We start from the raw sequence: 12,813 nt of genomic DNA, 5'->3' as shown, positions 1-12,813 counted from the left end.
AAAACTGAAATAAACCCCCAAAACAACCATCAGAGGAATCCCCCAAGAGGTGTAGTACTTTATCCCAGCTTATCCTCCCACGCTCTTAACACACACCTGATGGCACAGAGGGAAGCCTCTGCCATAAATCGATCCCTAAATCTGCTGCAACAACAGTGGTTAATCCCAAACGCTGAATCATCCCTACCCGTGGCAGGAGTGAGAAATAACACAAGGCAGCAGACACAACAGCCCTCACATCACACAGCCCCGCAGCGCTGCCAGCATAAATATGCCAACTATTTTAAGCCCCCTCAAAGGATCTAGATTCCCTCATAAACCAAACTCAAAACAGCCCAAGAGCTGTAAAGGTGGCTGCATGGGGTAAACCAGAGCACAGCATCAACTACAGCCCTGAAAACAACCAGCCCCTTTCAGCTGTAGGAAACTCTTCCTACCCCTTCACAGTGCACATTAGAAATCTGGTTTAGAGCCAAAATAAAGGAAATTTATGTTTCAGCACACTACAGGCAGTTAAAACTAGCTCTGAATCCATCATGGAGCAGTTACTAAGGTACATCACCATTTGCAAGAAATAGAGAGAGCTAAAAGTAAAACTCCTGTGCAGGGGTCTTCATTAACAGCCAGTGTTTTGAAGAGCCATTCCTGTCAAAGTCTCCGTGTCCTGATAAATCACTGCTTTTCAAATATCTAGAAACTGGGAGGCAGAGTATAAATATGGACTCAGGAGTCAAATTGAACTTGCTATTTTTTAGAAGATTTGAAAAGGATGGTGACTGCAGGGACAGCAATCCTCAAATGAGGTTTTCCAGTGCCTTGGTGTATTGAAAGCTGTATTACTAAGGGGACAGGCACCCACCTGGCTGGTTTTCACTGTGCCACATCCCCCGGAGTCCTCACCAAACACAAGCCTGATCCGCCCAGCCTCCCAGAATGCAGCTTCAGGTAATCTGGCTCACCTGAGGTCACAGTAGGCTCCAACGCTGCAGCAGCAAAGAGGCAGCCTGGGGTGTTCGCAGGAGCAAAGTTTGCAAAATCCAGTGCTGCAACAGGAGCCAAGAGCCAGGATGCAGACACATAGCAGAGGGATAATCCTCCTTTATTTTTTGGTGTTTATTTCAGCAAAGCACCAAAGGAGCATCGAGGAAAGATGCCACAGGCAAGGACCTGCGGGTGCCGGGCCCGCAGCTGGGCGAATCCGCATCCTGTGACATCTTGCCCTGTCAAGTGCAATTACTGTAATCTTCCACAGCCTCTCAAAATACGGATCCCGGCTTAGAAACCGGGCATCCACAGCATGAAAGCTGCCTTTGTGCCCGGGCAGAGCCTGGGTGCGAGCCAGCCTTTAGGTGCATGAAGAAAATGAGTTCTCCACGTGCTGGAAGAAGGGAGGAAAAGCAAGCTTTCCTGCCCGACCCCACCACAGACAGGCTGGATTTCACCCACGTCTCCCCGGAGCAGCCGCCGAGGGGCTGGGAGCTGCACGGCTGCCTATCCCCCCGGGAATAACGGAGCCGTGACCACAGAGAGCTGGCCGGTCCCACACCCCGGAGAGTGGAGCGCAGCCAGCACATCCGACCATGGGGGCGTCTCACGGGAAGAAGGTAACGGGGCAGTTTTATGCAGGGCTGTGGTGGTGGGAGGATGGAGAAGGCACCATCTGCTCACGTGGTGCTTGTTTTGCCCCGCTCGTGCTAAGGCGGCTGATGGCAGCGAGGGATTAGAGGGGAAGGGACCCGCTCCTGGGTGTGGGTGCCACTCGTCAGGGCCGGATTAAGTAATTCCATCTAATGGGCTCAGCACTGGGGCCTGCTGGGCTTTTCAGGACAGCAAGGAGGGGATCAGAGCATTGCAATAGGACAGAAAAAGTTTGGCTTTTCTGGGGAGAAACATCAGGTTTATTCCGAATGTGTCAGGCAGCCTTGCAGGTTGTCTCCTACAGGTGCACTACAGAACAAGCTCTGAGTGTTTCTTGGCCTGGGAATTGCTGCCAGCTCCCTCCCAGGACAGGGAGGAGCTCGGTCAGGTCCCACAGCATCCGCACGTATCTCCCTCTCCTCCAAATCCCCTGGGGAGAGCGGTCAAACAGCTCCAAGTGGAAACAGAGTTTTATGAAGTCAGAGCTCTGTGGAGGCAGCTAGAGATGGTTGTGCTGAAGACGCTGTTAGATGTCATTTTGCTTTCATGGTTGATGACATCAGTGCCTAGAGATGCATCATCACCATTCAGTCATGATGCCCTGATCTGGAATTAGACTTCCATAGCTCATCTCCCAGCTCTAAGAGAAATGCACTTGTGTACCACACTAGGTCAGTAACTTCTACTGGAATGGGGACAGCACTGGCCCTTTGCTGCAGGAGGGAGCTTTCATGCTCAACTGAGCATGGCTGTGGCCTTCAGAGGTCTGGGCACCTCCAAAACAGGTGCCTTGCAGAATTTTGCAAACTTGCTGGACTTTCTTCCAAAACTAGAGATAGACACTCTTGCAGGGAAAACATGCAAAAAAGCAACCCACTGGCCAGTGTGACCAACATCCAGAAGGAAAATTAGAGGTGAAATGGGACTAGTAAACATTTACCTATTTTTCTGGACTTCCGAGAAGTGCCAGGTACAGGAGGTGCCGCTCCCAGCCAGACCCCTGCCTCTCCAACACCCATCCGAGGTGCCAATGCCACACTGACTCCAGCCATGGCCATTCCCGGGGCTCAGGGCTACAACAACACACCCAGGAGGAGCCATGCTCTGCCCACAGCTAATCCCTAGACCCCTGCTCACGTGGCTGTGACCTTCAGGCCCCGGCGCATTTGTACAGGCATTACTGGAAGCAGGGAAATAAGCTGGTTAGGTCAGGCTTGGCTCAGTGCCACCCGGTTAAGCCCTGCTGCATACAAAGCAGTCCATGCCAGCCTCCTGACCACCAGACCAGACGGCTTTTGGACAGCTTTCCTGACTGTTCCCTCTCTCTGAAACACCATGATCCCACTGCAGCCCGGCACTGAATGGCCTGGCTTTGAAACACTGCCGGGATCTCGGGCTCTCCCGTCACACCAGTTTGCTGGAAGCTCCAAAAAGCTCTGAGACAGTTTTATTTTCATGGGTACCAAAAGGTCAGAGATGTCACTCTCATTTCAGCCTCCTAAATGTTGCCTGGGTTGACAAAAGCCTGTGCCACTGCCCAGCTGGCACCAAGCAGAGATGTCTGACTGGGAGCTCCTGGGTCAGTGCTTTACCCTTAGGCTGATGCTGATGGGGGATGAAAACAAGACAGCTCCTTCTGCTGCCTTTCTAGGGTGGGCATGAAAGCAGGATCCAGCCCTCCTGAGGACCAGTTTGGGTCCGAGTGATAGGCAGGAAAACTCTCCTTCCCCCAGCCCTTGCAGAACCAGCACAGCTCAGGACACAGGAACCTGGCAGGCATGACCCCATCCATCAGCTACAGCCCATAGAGGACCTGCAGGGGAGCACGAAGCAGAATGAAAGTTCTGCACCCCTCGCCAGCACCACCTGCATTAGCAGTCTCAGCTGCACCCCGTTTAAACTTAAAACAGAACAGGACTCCAAGGGGATTACAGTAGTGGATTGTGGAGTGCAACACAATCCCCAGCTCCACAACAAAAGGCACCGGAAAGGCTGCCAGCATGGCTCCAAGGACATTTCTACTTTCAAAGGCTGCATCTACTCCCAGAAAACCTGTTCTGGTATCACCAGTGTCCTGTGGGCCCAAGCCAACAGCAGGACTCCAGCAAGACACAGACCCTTGCTGGGATACCCTGTGCTTGAAGTGAAGGGAAGGACTTTGCTGGGGGCTGGTTCAGGGGTGCTGCAGAGCTGGTGCTGATTCCCTGCCAGTTCCTCTGCTCTGCAGGGCATCAGCCCCACTGGGGACAGGAGTGTGGCTGACATTCCTCTAACTTCAGCAAACCCCCTTCAAATAATCCTGCAAGTGCAGCCTCCCCAGCAGCAGCTCCCCAGGGTGCCAGGGCAGATGCTCCCAGCCCCCCCAGCAGTGGAGGAGGTGGTTTCCAGGCAGCTGCACCTCTCCGCTGCTTTTCTCCACGGTTTCTCAAGGCAGGGTTTGCATAGTGGCTGTTTCCCCAGGGAAAGTTTTCTGTCCCCAAATTCCCAAGAGTGTCAATTTACACTAATGTCAGATGAGCCCAGATTAGCCCTGCTGCTGAGCGGGGAGCTTTGCTCTGTGGCTGGTTTAGAACAACAAGAGGCGGCACGCCAGTGCCAGGGAGAAAGGCTCTGCTTGTTCAGGCAACCACAGTACCTGGCTGCCCATGCTGAAAACAGGGGTTTGAGAACATCCTTTAAAAAAAAAACTGCTCCATCTGAGCATTGCAGGACTGGACAAACATTTCTGGGAGCTGCTGGTGGGATTTCCACACAAACACAACTTACCCCACTAGGGAGGGTACCCCCACAGCCTGGCCCCTGTTTTAGCCTATGTCCCAGCTCAGATGGGACATACTCTCTGGCCTTTCATCCACCCATCTTTTCAGGGCACAAGGGACATGCACCATGTCCCTCAGCCACCCCAGCACTGCTGGTCCAGAGCAGAGTCCCTTTTCAGAGCAACTTTGGCTTCTGGCAAGCTTCTCCACCAACACACCTGATTACACTTCAGGACTTCTTTTTCTCACCAGTGATCATACATATTATTCACATGCCATAAGGGAGATGAAGGCTACAAAAATGAACCCCTCAGATCCAGAATGAAAAGCAAGTCCTAAAAAATTCCTTTGCAAAAAGATGGGAGGTGGTGGGAGGGAGAATAATTGCTCTGCCCCTCATTAGCAGGAGGCTCTCAAATAGGTAAATAAGTGACTGGCTCTCCCAGACAAGTATTTCAGAAAGCCAGTAGCCAGTGTCCCTGCCAGCTCTTCCAAAGCATCCCAGTGCCTGGGCAGCATGAGAGCCCTCTGAGGGACCCTGCCTGCTCTGACGTTACAGCCCCGGCCATCCCCCCTCACCACCCAGGGCTGCTGCTCTGATATCAGCAAGAGGGGCTGCAGGTGCCAAGGCCCCTGAGTAGCTGAATGCCACCAGCTGTTTGGTGGCACTGGCCTCGGGAGCAAATCCAGAAACCAGATGGCAACTAGGAACCACAACATTTCAGTGTCCTGGGGTATTGTGCTGCTCAGGGAGAAGGGTTTGCTGACTGCAACAAGCCTTTCTTAGAGGGGCAGGAATGAGAGCTGCAGAAGCACAGCAGTAAAGTCCCAAAGTGCCTCAAGGCTGGGGAGATTATTGATAAAAAGCCAATTTCTGGGCAAAAATAACATACACCCAGAAGATAACAACTCTGGATCATAAGACAGCAAACACCTGTAAGTCCTCTCATCTGTCTGACATAGCACACAGCTCAGAGTGGGACAGCTGGGTCAGGACTAGTCCCAAAACCTCCATAGAAGCTGTCTTAGGTGACTTTAACCTGCCTCTTGCCTCCCTCTTCTTCAACCCTTTAAAATCCCACAGGTGGTGACGTGAGGACTCTAAGCAGAGACACTGATCTGGGCTTTTGTAGCTTTCAAAGTAGAATAAAATGCTGTGGCATCCCAGACCTCAGAAGTCAAATTCTTTATATTGGGGCTGCTCTAGCTCCTGGAATGAGACCACAGCTTTATTTCTTACCCGTCCACCGTGAGTACCCAGACAGCACTAGTAAACCACCTCCAACATCTAACATAACCCACTCTCTGCCTCCAGAAAGGCTGACATTTCAGTCCTGAGAGAGCTCATGTGGGCTCAGTGCAGACAGGGAACTAATTTGGACACAGTGAGCCTTCCCCAACCTGCTCTGCTGCTTCTGCAGCTGGGCTGGGTCAGCAGCTGATGTGCTGCACCCTTCAGCACAGTGCAAGGTCAGCTCCATGGTACCCACACCAGCTCCAGCAGCTGACTCTGCCCTGAAGCAGCATGGGGATGCACACTCAGAGAGGGACACGCAGCCTCTGTGCCAGTAAGGAGACCAAGCACATCTCACCAGTCTGTGCATGACAAGCTGGGGCTCAGGGGTTTGATCTGTGGGTGAGGGTGCGGGGCAGGACGCAGAGGAGCGTGATGCCAGCCCCTCCAGAGCAAGGGCAGAGGTTATCTGGCACTGGCCAATGCTGCCTTTTGCAAGGGAGCCATGGAGAGGGCTCAAACTGAAGGGAGGTGCACAATGTGCTCATGGGGAGACCAAGATCATTGCATGGGAAATGCTGCAGCTGCTGGCTCTGGGATGGCTCAGCAGTCCACAGATAAAAATGGATTAAAGTAATTAAAGGCTTCACTGCTTCACTCTGCTCCTGGGGGTCTTGTTTAAGTGGCATCTGCTGCCTCCTCATGAACCCTGCAATAACAGGGATGCTTCACCTCTTCCTTCGCTGCCTTCTCCATTTGCAGCCCATGGTGGCATTTTCAGCCTTGAAAGTGGCATCTTATCCCAGATAACTTCCAAACCTCCTCACTTTTGTCCTCTTCCCTCTGGGGTCTCCTCTGTGTAGGACCCCGGTGGTACATGCTGCTCACAGGGAACAAACCACACCACTCTGCCCTGAGAGCTTGTTACCAGAAGTGCCTGGGGCTGATGGGGCATTTCTGCCCTTACTTTTCACAAACCCCATTTTTACAAGCTAAGGAGCTATTCTAGTAACCCTGGGCAGGTAAAGAGCTCAGCAAGGTGCTGTCAGAAGAGCAGATTGATGATGGCAGCTCTATCCTTGGCCACTTACATATGGTCCCCAGTTGTGAAATGGAGTGATGATGCCACTGCAGCCTGGTAGCTCTAGGACAGCATGGCACTGTACCAGAAATAAATATTGTCCCTATTAATCATGTGGCAAAAGCCTCACTTTTTGCAAAACAACATTCTTCAGGGCACTTTAGGGTGTCTTAATGGTCTCTCTGCAACATGACAACAATTCACTTCAAAGCTGCTGGAGCCCTTTTGTGCCAGTGACTGATGCTCTTCCCCTGCAGTCATCTGCATCCCCAGAAACAGTGGAGCAGTCTTTCACTTTCATCAGTGGTACCACACCTCCAGCACAGGGTAAGAATAAGCTCCTGAGACAGGTAAAAATGGTTTATCTGTAGCAACAGCTTACCTGCTGCTGACAACACTGAGGTGGGAGATATAGGTATTGCCAGTAGAGAGCAGGGCAGCAATTTGGCTTTGCCCTGGCATGCAGAGGTGTTGTGTGCTCCATACTTTGTGGAGGGGACCAGGTTAAAATGCACTGGACTGCAGGTTAGGACTTCCTTCGCACCACAGGAGAACAGCAGGTCCATCGGCACCACACTGATGGACGGACGTGCTGCTCCGGCTTGTGCCGAGAGCCTCCCCGTGCCCTTCACAGGGGGATGTTTGGCTTTGCCGTCAGCTTGAATGCTGACAAATGAACCTTGTGCAACGGCTGCCATGGGGCTGAGCCCTGTCACTGGTTGCTTTCATTAATCTGCAGGAAATTTTTTGCTGTGTCGTATTGCACCTCCCCGGGCGTGCACTGGGGAGCAGCAGGGGAGCAGCATTTGCTCAGCTGCAGCAGGGAGTTCAGTGGGGCTCCCTGCCCTGGGGCTGGCAGCTCCAGCAAGCCCCCATTCCCATGCTGCTGCCTCCCTGCTCTAGTTTATTTTGTCCTTTTTTCTGGACAGTCAGTGAAATGGGACTCGATTTGCCAGCTTTCATGGCCACAGGAGGGCTGTGCTTGCCTTCTGGGGCCACAGGGATTTGGGAGGGGAGTGGCATTGGTGACAAAGACAGGCAGAGGTCAGCACGGTGCTCATCTGTGTCAAATTGTGTTTTCTTTACGAATAAAATAACACTAAGCACTATTTGAAGCATTTGCAATTTTCTACTCGACCAGGCAGCAAAGTGGCCACCTGGCTGGTGCTCCCCGAGAGCAGTGTGGGAGCTGCAGGAATGTCAGCCTGGCCCCATAGCCAGACTGAGAGCCCCTCTCCTTCTGTAAGCCTAAATTTACAAACTGATGTAGTCAAAAAAATCCTTGAAGCTGCTGATTGCTCTCGTGAGAGTGGCCACAAGCATCTGCCCTCAGCTTCACTTCAGTCTGAGACAGGCTGCAGACTTGTAGAGGTCAAAAGACCAGTAATGAAATGTTACACCAATAACTTGATATTTCTTAGAGTCCTTTGCAATACAATAGTGAAATCAGCTATGGCTGTGGCCAGGAAACAGGAGTAATACAAGCTCACAGCTTCTCTTGAAAAACCAGCTCTCCCCAGGGCAGGTGTGCACGGAGGGCTGGGCACGGGTGGCTGAGCATCCAGCAACCCAGGACAGGGAGCAGTGGGGGTGGGCTGAGGCAAGTACTGGATGCTGGGGTGGTTCAGAACTCTGCCAAGACCCTTCCCATGACAAGGGCAGCACTGTGGCAGCAGATTTCATAGCTGCTGGCTCAGGAATGCTGGGATGTGCCTGGACACTGACTCCTGGGTGCCTGCCAGTCCTGATTGTGAAACCTGCCAAAATAACAGTGTCCCATAATGAACTGGGAGAGAGGAATGTGCATAGTCAAGCTCCCTATCTGGGAGTAACCCTCCCAAACAGCATTGCTCTGCCTCTTCAAGAGAGAGGAACAGGCAGTTTCTCACAACAGCCCTGACAGAAGCTATGCCGTGACCTCCACAAGGAAGACAAGGTCTAGTCTGCCAGCTCTGGAGGGAGCAGGGTGTTATACTGCCTCTCCTAGCCCTCAAGAAATTCCAGAAATTCATCCAAACTGCAGCACTTCATTGGCCAAGGCCATCAGGGAATCAGCAGCAGTATGAGGCGTTGTGGCATGCTGGTGATTTTCTCTGTTTCTCCTTGACAAAAAGACGGTGTCATCCCGGCAAACATGTGCACCAGCTTGCCAAATCAAATAAACCTCAACACCTCACATGGCAGGACTTTGAAGCAAAACAATCAAGCTGACAGATTTTTGTGCTCTGACATCACAGATGGGAAAAAGTCTTACTAATCCTCCAAAGTTCCTTCCAGTGGATGATTTCATTGAAGTCTCTGGATCAGTCCCAGCTGCTGCAAATGAGCACAGATAGACCAGAATTCAGCAATAACACAGGAAATTTGAGCAACAGCTTAGATGATATCTCAGAATCCAGGAGCATATAAGAGATGTTTTTATACGGAACACCAGGAGCAGCAAGAGGGTATTTGGGGCTAATTGAAAACAGAGGTAGAGTACAATTGGGATAACCTCTAAATCGCATGTTTTGTGGCTTCATCACACGCAGAAACGCTGGCTTCGATCTGCCAACCATCAATGCCTTGTTCCAGGTCATGACAACTCCTTTCAAAGCCTCTGGGTTAAGCAATAACACTATTTTAATCAATGGATGTGTTCATTGATGTTCACTGATGTCAGCAGCTGCTACAGCACCTTAAGGACAAAGCAGCTCTTTGAGCCCACCTACTCCTAAATCGGTAGAGCAACTTCCACCCCTGCTAATGGCATCTCCTTCCCAAAACCAGGTCTGTGGGAGAGTCACATCAGTTCTCAGCCTGGGTGGCATTTTGCCCACTTCAAAACCTCTTTATCACCATGATCTGATGGCCGAAATTTCTTGCCTAATTCATTTCTTCAGACTTTGGCTACAGATACAATATAGATGCTCTGATACTGCACCTTAATGACACCTGTATTGATCTGAACCTGCCAGAAGCCATCTTCATCACCCTTTCCATGGCTCATGCTCTGACCACACTGATGGCTCATTTCCCTGCTTTCATCAGAACACAAACATGGTTCAAAATTACTATCAATTGTGCTGCAAGTAAATATTAGAGCACCCACACGTGGGACAAGTAACAAACACTGATTAATGGTTTACACAGGGCGGTTGGCTTTAAGTTGCACCCCCTGAGCAGGGAGCCAGGGATGAAGATGGTGGTTAGAACTGGTAGTTCAATGCAGCCTACACCTGTAAAACTGCCTCCAGATATTTGCTGCAGGAGCTCTTTGCTGTGCATCAGAGTCAGGGCCAGGAAGAGTCCTGCTGGGATATAGTGGTGTCCAGGATGTTTGGGAGTAACACAGAACAGTGTTACTGTGTTACTTTAGAAGCAAAACATGGGACTACTTACTATTTATACTTTGTGTTGCTTTGTGGCATTTAACCCATTTAATCACCAGGCTAATTCCAGCTCAAGTGGTGGGTGTCCTCACTGACAGGGTCAAAGCAGGATGGGGATCCCACGCAAGAGGATCTTGGCTGCAGATTGGAAGTGGTACCTGCTCCCATCAGCAATGACTCCAGAACTGTCCTGCTCGCATGCAGAGGGGCACAGTGTTACCATCTGATGCTAGATTTTATTATTACTTCTTACTCCTCGCAAGATGCAGTTGCACTGCACACAGAAGTGATTTTCACATGGAAACAGGAGGTTTGGGGAAATAGCAGGCATTTTCTGCCCATCTACTGCAACACCCTCCCCATCTGAGCCCTCTGTACTGTGACAAATTTAGCCCTCTGACTCCTGTGGTACCTGTTCCCCCGCCCAGCTGTCTGGGGACAGAGTTCCATACCCCACTTTGTCCCATGGGGAGCAGGCAAAAGTCTCCATCATCTGAGCAATCATTAACTGCCCCTGTGAGCCTGGGAGGTGCAAGGAGCTGTCCTGCTCTGCAAACACACTAATGGCTCAAGTGGAGATTAGCAGGAGTTGTCACCAGACACACTGCACCACAGAGGTGACACAGTACAGAGACCCAGCATAGCTCTGACCAGCCTACATAACCCCTGCCTTGGCGTGGCCACCACCAAGGTCACCACCACAGTGCAAACAGCACGACTTCTTAGGTTGTAATGGGATTGCACAGAGTTTGTGCTGGGGGCCAGGGCACACAGGGTGGGAGGTAAGGCTGGGCTGCCCAGCCAGTCCCCACCACCACAAGCAGCACTTCAGCCAACATCTAGCATTAACCCAGCAGAGGAAATGTTTAACCAGCCTCTAGAACCTCCCTGCAGCAGGAGGTAAAACAACGTCTGCCTCAAGTCCAGCCCTGGGTTACTTTAGGGGACTTTAGAGCCAAAATTTTGCCTGCAGACCAGAAGCCTGACTGGCAGCAGTGCTGCACTCCCAAACCTATGCTGAGCACAGAGATTTAATAAAGATCCAGGCAGGAAGGACCAGGCAGAGCTGTCTGCTCTGTCACTCACAGTTGCACGGAGGCCCCTCAGTCAGGCAGACAGCGAGCCCATCCCGGCGGCAGCGTTATCTCACTGTCATTGTATTTGCATCAGCATTACACATCCCTGGAAGACTGGTGTTGGGCACTCACTTGGCATGTCTGGGCTGTTTTAATACAGAGGGGACGTGTCCACACCATAAAGCTCCTGATGCCACAGCAACTGGCTAAAGAGACGACAGCCAGCAGCCAAAATCACTAGCACAGTAACTCAGCAGCTAAAAGTCAATCTAATGTACAGCCCCAGTAACAAAGGCCCTGCTGTGGTCTTTCCTCTTCCCAGCACTCATTAGAAACATGGGGGCAGTTGGTGACTGACGCAACTCCTTGTCTGCAGGAGCCACTCCAAATAAATATCACCCAGCAATCAACCGCCCTCACACAGTAACCTTCAGGGAGCTACAGGGGCAATACAAAGGCTTTTTGTTAATCCCAAAGACACAGGAGCACAGGGTGAGATTACTAACTAATTCAGATAGTAAAGAAAATTGTTCAGCAAGGAGCAACCAGAAAAAGAGCTTTGCCATGAAAAGTCCTTTGGTTTAGGACAGAAGGTCCTAAACACCCCACAAACTCACTTTCCTGCAGAGAGGAGCCCAGATGTGCAACTCATCAGGCACCAGGGCAGATCAGACAGAAGTATATCTAGAAAATTTAGCTGGTTTTTTCTGATTTGTTTTACTCAGTCAAAAGCAGGTGTTGATGGTTTCCATTCCCACATCCACCAGCAATAACCACCCTTACCTCGGAGCTCAAAGCGGGTTTAAATTGATGCTCTTTTCCCTTTGACACATCTCCAGCGAATTCACAGAACCAAAGCCTGTTCAAAGATGATCCAAGGGGAGTAGTACAGATGTGCATAGATTTCTTTTTCCATTCAAAGTACCAAATGGTATTTTTGGAGTGTGCAATGAGCAGCCAGGCCATGGGGCAATAGGTGACATGAGGGAAGTCTGCTTGGCCACAAAAAGCTTTTGAGGCACACATGGGCTGTAAGGCAGGCTGCAGTTTGAGCAGAAAAACTGCACAACCTTCCCACTTAAAAGCCTCTCCTTCACCACAGGTTTGGTTTAGAGGCAAAAGCTGCATGGGGTCTGCCAAACCCTGCCCTTGTTTAACCCATGGCTGGATGGGTCTGGATGATTGTGCTCACACAAGCACAGGGACACACACCACACACAGTAGAATGTGGACCAGCCTGCCTCTTGTCTCCTGCATCTAATGCCCCATGTCAATTAAATTTAACAGCTCCTGGTCAGGAGGTTAAAACAAATAATAATTTTTTTAGTCTTTAGTAGCAAAGGACCAGCAACGCCTCCTATGTTTCATCTCCTGTAATACAGCAATATCTGTACAGTCTCTTCCCACTCCTCTCTTGTCTTTTCTTCCAGAAAGAATATTCCCTTCAGTCCAAGAGTCCAAGTGGGAGCAAGAAGCCAGGGAGTGATGGTTCAGGTGAGTGCCGGCAGCCTGTGCTGCCCCACAAAGAGCTTTGGAGGTGAACTGGGAGGGACTGGGGCTTCTGCTCACACCTGGTGCTGCTGAGACCCTTGCTGAGAAACATGTTGGAATGGGGGGAAATGCTGGGACATGGAGAGGAGCAAATTGCGGAGAT

General features: G+C 51.0%; 1 protein-coding gene across 1 annotated transcript in view; it reads left to right on the top strand.

Moving 5' to 3' along the window:
- The first annotated feature begins 1,426 nt into the window (after positions 1 to 1,426).
- Positions 1,427 to 12,813, top strand: part of FAM107A (family with sequence similarity 107 member A) — a 28,440-nt gene continuing 17,053 nt past the window's right edge. Inside the window, exons 1-2 of the mRNA XM_039383591.1 lie at positions 1,427 to 1,604; positions 12,590 to 12,653. Of these exons, the coding sequence (XP_039239525.1) occupies positions 1,581 to 1,604; positions 12,590 to 12,653 (88 nt within the window). The 5' untranslated portion in view covers positions 1,427 to 1,580. The remainder of the gene's footprint in view (positions 1,605 to 12,589; positions 12,654 to 12,813) is intronic.

The sequence above is a fragment of the Pipra filicauda genome, unplaced genomic scaffold (genome assembly GCF_003945595.2).
Source record: "Pipra filicauda isolate LSUMZ 115617 unplaced genomic scaffold, ASM394559v2 scaffold318_size846807_pilon, whole genome shotgun sequence".
Classification (NCBI taxonomy): Eukaryota; Metazoa; Chordata; class Aves; order Passeriformes; family Pipridae; genus Pipra; species Pipra filicauda.
Note: the sequence above shows the minus strand (reverse complement) of the source record. Positions and strands in the feature narration are given on the sequence as shown.